At 38.1% G+C, this 11,393-nt stretch overlaps 1 protein-coding gene across 1 annotated transcript in view; it reads right to left on the bottom strand.

Moving 5' to 3' along the window:
- Positions 1-2,670: 2,670 nt before the first annotated feature.
- Positions 2,671-11,393, bottom strand: part of slc43a3b (solute carrier family 43 member 3b) — a 37,380-nt gene continuing 28,657 nt past the window's right edge. Inside the window, exons 11-14 of the mRNA XM_084133586.1 lie at positions 7,677-7,863; positions 5,736-5,859; positions 3,717-3,870; positions 2,671-3,632 (exon numbers count right to left, since the gene is read on the bottom strand). Of these exons, the coding sequence (XP_083989712.1) occupies positions 3,766-3,870; positions 5,736-5,859; positions 7,677-7,863 (416 nt within the window). The 3' untranslated portion in view covers positions 2,671-3,632; positions 3,717-3,765. The remainder of the gene's footprint in view (positions 3,633-3,716; positions 3,871-5,735; positions 5,860-7,676; positions 7,864-11,393) is intronic.

The following is an 11,393-nucleotide window of genomic DNA, read 5'->3' as shown; positions in this document are numbered from 1 at the left end:
GGAATACTGGGAAATGTAGTGCGGGACAGGACCAGGAAACCAGGAGAACTGTGACAGATAGTAGTTGATCAATCTTTTTACAGATAACTCTATGTAATTTTGTATGGAAAAATAAGTAATGTCAAAAAATCTATTTTGTCCAACAGCTTCAGTAAAGGCGGTCTTAATTTTGTTGATTTTGCAATGTTAAATAATATTTTTAAAATCAACTGGTTGAGGAAATACTTGAGAAATCCATCCAGTATTTGTAATATTATACTGGAATATGTCTTTTCTCAGATGAGGTTTGAATTTTCTATTGATGTGTAACTTCGGCGTTGAGAAGATCCCTCTAATTTCCACAAACAAGCACTATTACCATGATTTTCAAACACAATTGTTCTCCAACCAATTACTGTAATAAAACCATTTTGAATAATAAGAATATTTGTTATAAACCTAAGTCCTTATTTTTTGAAAACTGGTTATGAATGGGATCAATCGGATTAGTCAATTATTTAATCGGGATGGTTACTTATTTACTTGTCAAGAATTTCACTGTAATATTCCTGTTACTCCAGTTTGCAGTACGCCTTCATTCCTTGCTCACGTTCAGTTCCCAACCAAACATGTCTCAAGACACGCATATTGTTTGCGATTATTCTGTTTCTGACGACGAATTCATCCCACCGTCTCCTCCTGCTGCACATCGCAGGTCGCACATTCAGAGCCGCATCTCCCCATGGGCGCAGTGGTCTTCGGAGTGTGCCATTCTTGCTCCAGTAGAGTTCCTCATTAGCCGAACCCTGTTGAGTTCCTCCACACCTTTCGGCAACAGGCGTGGCGGGGCGTCCAATGCCAGGCCTAACACTCGTATGCATTGTGAAACTTGTGTTAGGCTGGGTCCATATGTAGTGATCCCTACGGCGATCCCATATGTGTATTCTTCCACGGTACGGCTCCCTGAGGCCAGCCCATGTCTTACCCTTGGCAGAGCCCGCTCTGCTGTCTCTGACCGGTGCGTCTCTCGCCCCTGTTAGGCTGGAGCCACCTCAGTGACATTCCGTATGTTGTACTGTTCCGCAGCATCTTCCTTTCCTCCGAAAGGGCACACTTTCCCAGTGTTGTCCAAGTCTGACTGAGCAGTGACTTCCCTGGCCTAAGCCCTGTCCTATCTCCGCCTCAATAATGCGGGGGGAGCAGGAGGCGAAAGACAAGTGGTGTGTGCATCCTGTTGTAGATTTTTCCCTATCTCGCTCCTACTCTAAGTCTACCAGGGTCATCTCCAATCGACGTTCCCTAACGTCTCCAATCGACGTTTAATATATAGTCTACCTCTCTAAACTAACTCGCCTGCTGCGCAGCAGAAATTAACAGACAGACTTCAGATAATGTCCTTCAAATGCTTTAATCACGGCCGGAAGAGTTCCCGAGCAGTTCTCAGGGAATCTCTCCCAAGAAGAAAGGCCGGAGGATCAACAGTTTTTATAGAATATGGAGGTATGGCAAAATGATATGAATTTGATTGGTTCTTCATATGCAAACCCTTCTGTTACTAGGTAAAGCAAACTTTGTTTTAATAATTACTTCATAGTCATCTGTTTAGTTTCATTTCCCAAGTTTGTTATTTATACATACACATACTCAAGTCTTCTGAAAGGGCACACATACATAGCCAAAGAACAGAACATTTTAGTACATTGTGTTTCAGAGTGTTAGTTTTGTTAGGCCTAAAAAGGGAAGTAAGGTTAGATACGTAGATACGTAGTTAATATTAGTTTGAGTTTACTATTTTATTCATTAAACATCCTCTTCATTAAAAAACTCGAAGATTACAGGCTCCCTAAGCCTGATCCCAATCAGTCTGCGTTTTTGTGATTCACGAGAAAACCTTTGTTTCCAGTTCATTGTTAACTATATATATATATATAAAGACTTTGAGCTTTATTTCAAGGATATTTTGTTTGGGTTTTTCATTTTTGAGAAGCAATATGAAAATGTTTATTTTCTTTGCAGCATAATTATTTTGCTTGCAAAATATTATATCCACAAATCTAAAACGGTGAAAGTTGCCCCAAATATTTCTCACTTTTAAGATGTTAAGACCTGCTGTAACAAAAAGGCTACTAAAATGTTCAATATATGCTCACTCTTTGGTGTTTTTGTATAATCTTTATTTAATATTGTTATTATGTTTTGTGGTGAGGATTGTTGTTTATGTGATCTGTGTAATCGATATTTCCACGTTTATTTCTGCTGTTTTTTTCTCTATTTATATGACACACCCCTGGCAAGGTTCTCTCACAGTTATGCACAAACATTCTAATAACGTCAATAAATGGTTCATTCAAAGTTGGCTGGTCTTTAATAATGTTGAGTGTTATTTCATGGGATTTCTTTTTTGTGAAATGTTAGTTTGATGTTCAGCTAACATGACTTCTTTCAAAACGTTCAAAGAGCATTCAAAAGCAACAATTCTATAATGTTTCTAAATTGAAAATAAATAAATGTATATCCTTAATGCTCTCATAACCAAGAAAAAATTAAAAATAAAATGGAAATGTCCAGAGAACATTCAGAAATAACATATACAAAACTTTTAATATGAACGCTAGCAAAACATTCTTACAAGACTACATATCTTCGTCAGTTAGGCAGCAATCACAGACAGACAGATTTAGTCGACTCCACTGCACGTATAAAAATTCCCTTTATTTGGAGTAATACTGATATGTGTGTACACAGACGGAATAACAGCTCTGCTGGAAGTGTTGAGGATGTTGAGGTTCATGCAGTGTCCAGCAGAGGCTCTCACAACCAACACCATTCAACCCAGTGTTTCACACAGCATCACAACACTGGCTGAGACTGGACATGACGTGTGTGTGTGTGTGGAGTCCAGTGAGTGTTACTGTCACAGCAAACTCATCATACATTCAATATGCACCTTGTCACAGATTCATTTGCAGACATTTCTCAAAATATCCATGTCATATATATATCTTTATGGTGTTCCCTTTATGATTATCAATAGCTTTCTGATTTTATTTTTTAACAAACAACAATTTTTTTATTAAAATGTATAAAATAGGTCATAATGTTCTACCCCAGCTAAAAGAGCGTTCTGGGAAGGTTCTCTTAAACTTATGAACACTTGTCATTTGTTCTCAAAACATTAGAAAAAAAAATTCCACATTTTTGAATGTTGACAATACAGTAAACACAATACAGAGAACATTCAAAAGTAGCATTCCCGTAATGACTGAAGACCGATACAATGCAATGTTCCCTTAACGTTCACATAACCAAGAAAAAAGAACATGCAAAAAAACATTAAGAAATAATGTGACTTAATGGGAGTGTTAGCTAATTGTTCTTAGAATATATTTTTGTTAGTTGGGATGTTATTATGAAGGTTTTTTTCTTTTTTCACAGGTGTTTTAAATTACAGTACTATTCTGAATTACAGTACACATTGCATTGTATTGTGTTTTAGGGTTAAATGTCAGTAAACAACCTGGCAGAAAATTAGCAGTATCTTTTCAGATTTTTTCTTACAGTGTATAATACTGCTAGATCCAACAATAATACACATGATAAGTGAGTGAAGAGGGTGGAGGTTTCCTGATGTGTTCAGCACAGATTACTCACATCTGCAGAACAGGACACTCAAAGCTTAGTCACATATTTCTTTCCATTATACGTCGTTTCCTGAAGTTTTGTAAAGAAAAACTAACCAGTAACAGAAAGCAGTTGTAAAGGTCAGAGGTCAGGTTGATGTTCCCTTCAGTGTGAAGCGGTTCTCTGGGCCGCCAGACCCCGACAGTACAGGTAAACATACACAGGGTTGATGAAGGCCAGGAGACTCAGAACAGTCAGAGCGATGTTCACCTGGAGAAATCAATGACAGTTCAATCAGCGCTGTTACTCTGAAACAAGAGCTTTCATAAATGGCAGAAATGCTTTAAAGAGGATCAGTTATAGCCTCTTACAGTCTTGATGTTGTTTCAGGCTCTACTAGAGCAGGTTTTCCTGCTTGAATGTTGATTATTTTACTCATATTCTCCATTGTTGCAGCTCCTCTCTTCCCAGTCTGTCAGTAACGCTCTGGTGTGTTTCCCATACATCGCCGTAACTCGCTGCTTCACTACCATAGTACTGATGCATCGCTGAAGAAGTCAGCTAGCTAGTCACGACTGTTTCCCGAAACTATATTGTTGCAAATTGGTCGTTCAACCTCGTTGGATGATGTCATGCAGGTGGTGGAGTAATAACTACAGTTAATGAACCTGTTTGAGACTGAATTAATGCTAGATGTTTTGGTATAAATTACGGATATGACATCTGAGGATTATTTCTCATTTTTCTGTTATTTTGCTTTATTTCCAGATTCAATCATAATCTCGTTCTTACACACTAGAGCAAATTGCAAGTTCTGACTTTATTTCTCAGATTGCGAGATATAAAGTCAGAATTGAGAGATATAAAGTCAGATTTGAGAGATATAAACTTTTTTTCTCGCTATTCTGACTTTATAACGCGCAAATGCGACTTAATATCTTGCAAAAAATATATCTTTATCTTGATGATAATGTCGGAACTTGTGACTACACTGCAAAAAATGCTTTCTTACTTAGTATTTTTGTTTTGTTTCCAGTCCAAATATCTAAAAATTCTTAAATCAAGAAGCATTTACTAGAGAAGTAAAATGACATAAGAAATTCTATTTTGTTTTAAGATAAAAAGAAAGTAATTTAAGTAATTTTTGCTTAAAAAAAGCAAAATTATCTGCCAATGGGGTAAGAAAAATAATCTTGGTTTCCATTCGAATTCAGATTTTTTTTTGGGAAACACAATCCTGTTTAGTTCCTGTCTCTATGAAGCCCCTCCTTCTGAAAAGCACACTGTGCTCTGATTGGTCGGCTGGAGCAGTGTGTTGTGATTGGTCGAGTGTGTCCCGCCCATTTCCATTACCGCCAGTTTCAACACACTACTAACGAACTCAACCAGGCCCCGCCCCTTTATTCTGCAGATTAATTATTTAAATGAGGAATATTGTGACGTGTTCGTTCACGTACGCTGGAGCTTTTTCATGATCAAACAGGAACATTACACACACTAAAGACAGATGAACATGGAGAAAAGCAGAAAAGGACCCCTTTAAATATACGGTTCTTATGTTTTTTATCTAGACGGCTGTTTGACTGATGAAACTTGAACAGAACAGTTTCAAAACCTCAGAAAAATGACAAATATGCTGAATCTACATCTGCCAAACAAATGCTGAGAGATTTTCAAAAGATCAACGGCTGTATGTTATTTTCAGGCTGCCTCCCACCTTTCCCTTCAAGAAGTATTTGGCAGACGTGATGTGGCTAATGTTGGAAAAACAAGTTTCAAGGAAAGCATTAAACCACTGAAATAAAATAAACCCATTGGTAAAACATACTGTGTTTTTGTGCAATAACCGCTCGCTATCATAGTCACAGCATGATCTCCACTGGAGGGTTAGAATAGCAGTCGGGTAGTTTATGTCAGTATCTGTTACAATAGGAATGAGGGTGAAATATTTCACTGTGCTGATTTCACAACGGGCTCAAACTGGTCTCACAGATTCGCCGATAGAAAGCTGATGGTTTTAAAGTGACTTCTGTGTGAGCTGTGCTTCAGACTTCTAAACTGTTGACAACAGACTCCTTTACCCATGAAACGTTGTAGATCAGGACATGCGTGCGTGGATAGTGTTGAGATCTTACGTAAAGAGGGTCTCCACCCAGTGGTCCTTTAATGAGAGCGAAGCAGGGATACTGGAGCAGCGAGAACACAGCGGAGAGAGCCATCACTGCTCCATACAGCTTCCCAAAGTGTGCCGGCGGGAACCTGGAACACATTTACAAGGAACAACTCAAACCTGGAACACATTTACACGGAACAACTCAAACCTGGAACACATTTACACTGAACAACTCAAACCTGGAACACATTTACACTGAACAACTCAAACCTGGAACACATTTACACCGAACAACTCAAACCTGGAACACATTTACACTGAACAACTCAAACCTGGAACACATTTACACGGAACAACTCAAACCTGGAACACATTTACACCGAACAACTCAAACCTGGAACACATTTACACCGAACAACTCAAACCTGGAACACATTTACACCGAACAACTCAAACCTGGAACACATTTACACTGAACAACTCAAACCTGGAACACATTTACACTGAACAACTCAAACCTGGAACACATTTACACCGAACAACTCAAACCCGTTTCTCTGCATCTTCTCTGTTTCTTGTTTCGTCTTCGTGAGGCTCAACTCTTTGGCAACATTCTCTGACCATTATAATGTCAAATTAAAAGTTTTACCTTAAAGTACATTTAATAACCTTTTGTCAAAAATTACATTAACATTTTTAACTATAATAAAGTTTGATAACAATTAGCATACCGGGCCCTATTTTAACGATCTGAAACGCAAGTGTCAAAGCGCAAAGCGCAAGTAACTTTGTGGGCGGATCTCGGCGCTGTTGCTATTTTCCCGGCGGGATAAATGACTCTTGCGCCAGGCGCAAATCTAAAATGTGTTGGTCTGAAGTCGCTTCATTACTCATAGGTGTGGTTTGGGCGCAACGTGAAATAAACCAATCAGAGCGTCATCTCACATTCCCTTTAAGAGCAGGCGCGCTTTTTCCTTGGCGGATTGCTATTATAACGGCGGATTTGCCAGGAGCGGTTCACAGCCGAGGAGACCGACGCTCTCGTCACGGCCGTAAAAGAGAGAGAAGTGACATTGGGGATGGAGAAACCCACCCAAATTAGCTTCGGTTAAACAGGCATATAATAATGTGGGTAAATGTGTAAGCTAGATGTATGCTTTTATAATAAATTGTCTATCTATCTATCTATCTATCTATCTATCTATCTATCTATCTATCTATCTATCTATCTATCTATCTATCTATCTATCTATCTATCTATCTATCTATCTATCTATCTATCGTTTGTAATAATATGATTTGCAAAAATGAAAACTGCTGCTTCTGTGTAGATTAGAGAATCAAAGTGTATGCGCGTTGTGCACGCTATACATTATGGTCAAGTATGCGCCCTTAAAATAGCATAATGAACAACGCGCCACTGACTTTAGACTAGGTTTTTTCTGGCCAGTGGCGCTATTGTTTTATGGAACAGTAAAATAGCACCAGGGATTGTTTGCGCTGGAACACGCCTCTTTTTTGCGCTGAACCGCCCAGGGAGCGCAAGTTCATTCCCTAGTTTAGCGACGTGCTTCTGTGGAGGGAAAAGCGCGCTTTGCGCGGGTGCAAAATAGGAATGATACATGCGTCAGTGTACAAAGTCAATTGCGCTGGGTGCAAGATAGGGCCCACCGTGTCTAAAAACATTACATTCAGTTCACACTTAAGTATCTTCTTTTAAAGTAATAAGTATGAGCTAAAGTGTACTTCTTTTTCTCAAGAGTAATATACATCTGAAATGATCTGCTGATATTTAATCACCCTCAATCCACTTCCAAACCTGTGTGATTTTCTTCTTCTGGAAACTGCAGCCGGTATATCTGTGCTCCACAGCGACAGAAGGTCCTCCAGGTTTGGAGCGGCGTGAGCGTGATTAAATGATGATTACAGGAGGAGCTGTTCCTCTAATGTGAAGAAGACTCACGCCATGCTGATGAAGGCAGCGTTTCCCCCGTAGAGGAAGGATCTGTTGAGCACTTGGAGGATGAAGGTGAGGTACTGTAGAGGAAGGAGAGGGGTCGCGGCACACACTGAGAACAACACACACTGCAGCGCCGTCAGAGACAGGGACAAGATGGCCGCCCTCAGGTCTGCTTCCCGCTCACTCTGGCCTGCAGAACACAGTAAAGGGAAGCGATAAGGCTGTGGTTTGAGGCCCGTGTTCACAACATAAGTTAAAGAGAAGCGGGTAGTCATGACAGGAATATAGTCAAACCAAACTTTCACTGAGTGTTTGGCATGCTAATGGATACGACAATGTTAATGTATGTGGTCTTTGATCACATGTTAATGTATGTGGTCTTTGTTAATGTATGTGGTCTTTGATCACATGTTAATGTATGTGGTCTTTGATAATGTATGTGGTCAATGTTAATGTATGTGGTCTTTGTTAATGTATGTGGTCTTGGTGGAAACGATCTGTTACGCTGAGCAAGTACAGCACTTACAGTACAAACTCGACATGCCCACGCCATATAGAGTTTCATGACAGAAGTTTATTCATATTTTCAGCTATCAAAATGTCTCTTAAAAAATCATTTATACCGTGTGAGAAATGAAGTGACAATTTTTTTTATTAAATAACTGGGTGATATATTATTATTGAACAAGCAAATTGTTTCAATATCTAATTTAATTAATACTAATTAAATAGTGATTCAAACTGTATAAATTCTTTTAGTTTTCTCTTCAATTCTTTATGGACACCCTTGCACCAGTGTTATTTTAGCATCATATTTATATACTACGTAATGGCTGGACCAATCAGACACCGAAATGATTCTTCATATTTAATGAACTATCTGGCAAACCCACTCTCCCCAACAACTGTGGTTATAGTTCTGTGTGCTGGACCATCCCTCGAAACTGCGAATAACAGGCAGGAGAAGACTGGTTTATGACCTGACAAAATGCAGAGCTTTGCTCTAAACTCATTATTAATCAGGCCATAGTAAAGACGCATAAAGCAGACTCTTCTGCAATAATTTATAGACAAGCTCTTCTATAAATGAACATGCATCCCAGGGCATTGTGTGTATGATTATTATTATGTTATAACAAGGGCGTAATTTTCTATGGGGACAGGGGGGACATGTCCCCCTCACTTTTCAAAATCCCGTTTGTGTCCCCCCCTCTTTCAAATTCATTTGTTATGATTTTTTTTCCCCCACACGCCGTCATCGGAGGAGCAGGACACGGAGAGCCCGCGTCCAGAAACATCGAGTCCAGAAACATCGAGTCCACACTCTAAAAATAGCTCACTGAAAGCTCTAATGATCAGGTAGCACTGTCTGTGAATGTCCATCCCGTTCTCTTTCACGCTTGAACGAACAATAACACACATTTATGCCAAAATGTCCGTTTTGTCGAGTATCCTCACAAGAACAGTCTTAAATGAGTTAAATAAAACACTAAACCCCATTCTCTGAACCAAATTCTCAATAGTCTAAACCAATTTGTCGAATAAATCACTCTTTCTGTAAAACATTAAACAAGTTCAGGTCGTTACAACACTGTTTGCAAATCTCATGCACTCTTTTTTCAAAACTCGACACATTCTCACTCACTAAAACACAGTTTGCACTGTGATGCACTTATGTTTCAAAACGCTAAACACAGGCAGGCGAAAGTTAAACACAACTGCAACACAGTTTACACACAACGACTCAAAACTGTTCACACTTATTACTAATGATGTGACCAAACCAACTGTGCATAATACAAGTCAGTTCAGAGTCCCAACATTTACTCAAAATGTTGCACTGAATGTTGATACCAACAATGGATGGAAACAATATAAGAGGGAGAGAAGGAAGAGGATGAGGAAGAGGAGGTGAACAAGCAGGAAGAGGATGAGGACGAGGAAGAGCAGATGTGGAGAATATTGTCAAGGCTGGATCTGCTTTAGGGTTTTCCCCTTTTCCTGCAGAGACGACAGCGTCTGAGATGTGGAGAAACTCCTCCGGCCGGACCAACACGAAGACCTGATGCTGAAGCAGAACGAATCTCTCACCGACCTTGATTCTGCAGCTGCACAACTCTTCTGACTGTACTTTACTGTAACATGCTTTTCATTTAGAGTTTCTTACTGTAACCTTTTTGGCTTTTGCAGTTGGGTCACTGTATTTTCACAGTATTCAAGAATATACAAACATGCGATAAGGCCTACTATTCAATATTCAGTACAATACTATACTTGCAGTGGATACAGTATACAGTTTATTCACCTTACTACTGTAAGTTGTCTTTACTATATATTTTTTTTAACGTAATTGCAAAATTTGTTTACTTTGTTACAATATACTTTTTTTCTGTAACCTCATGCTTTGGATTCTGTGTTCTCCATTTTTTGATGTAGTGTCTAATGAATGATCTGTAGTGTTCATATAGTGACTCGCTGTGTGATTCTGAGCACAGATAAAATGGTTTTGAAACAATTGTTTGATTTTGCCAGAAGAGTCAGAGGTTCTGTGAATGTGGTTTGAAAAATTGGTTTTGTGTTTAAGGTTTTGAGAAAGTGAGTAATGGTTTCAAGAAATGTGTTTTAGCAGTTCAGAAATGAATTGCTAAATGAAAATGAAAGTCAAGAGTAAATGAGAAAATGAAATGCGTGAGATCCTGTCAGCAGCGGCAGATCTTAAAGTGACAGTAAAGTTAACCAAAGAACAAAGGGAACAGAGCAAATCACTCACTGCTCTTGACTAAAGAACGCTTGCAGCGTCAATAAGGATTAATCTATATTTAATTTATAATTTATGCAGTGCATACTATTTGATAACCTTATTCAATTTCTGTATATTTCGTACCTGTTAGACAGGAAGGGCACAGGTAAATATGACATTTATAATGGGTTTATGTGAGGATTGTTTCTTAGAAGTTCACTTAAAATAAAAGTTATATTTTTGAAGCCTAATAAATGTTTAAAATTTGGGGGGATTTTTTATTTTTTTTTCATGGAGACATCAGTAGCTTATTATTATCAGTGATACTGGCCTTCATTCATAAAAAGATGATATTAAACAATTATGTAAAATATACTTTTTATATTCTCTTTTTATATTTATATTCAACATATTCTTTATGTTTTTTTTACATTACAGTGGAAATTGAGTCTCACGTTATTTCAATTTTATTTACACACAAAACATTAATGTTGAACATTTTTGACTTTATAAAATGATTCTCTCAAGTCTTGGCGGTCGGCCCCTATTAAACAATAAAAAAGTAAGATATTCTTTTTGTTATTCATAGTTTAGTAGCCTACTATTCATTTCGGCAGAATTTATCATTAAAATCAACTTAATTATTTCTTTGCAATAATTTTGCATCACCACAGTCCCTAAATGTATGTAAATGCCCAGTATGTAATGTAAAATTTCCCAGATTTTGTGTCGCCCCCACTTCTCAAACCAAAGTTACACCCTTGTTTTATGATGTATAGTGTCTCTTGCATTGTATTTTGTTTTGTTTTATGCATGCTTTATGAGAGAACTACTAGTTTATGTAACCCCACCTATATCGTGTCTCCTATCTAATTAATACTCATTTAACGACTCACACTTTAGTGGACATCACCTCCTCAAAGTTCTTTTTCTAATTGGAGTATAAATGGATCCATGATTTAGTTAATAAAATTTGTGCA

This window comes from Abramis brama, assembly GCF_963993115.1.
Source record: "Abramis brama genome assembly, chromosome: 13".
In the NCBI taxonomy this organism is placed as follows: Eukaryota; Metazoa; Chordata; class Actinopteri; order Cypriniformes; family Leuciscidae; genus Abramis; species Abramis brama.
This window is presented reverse-complemented; position numbering and strand designations above follow the sequence as displayed.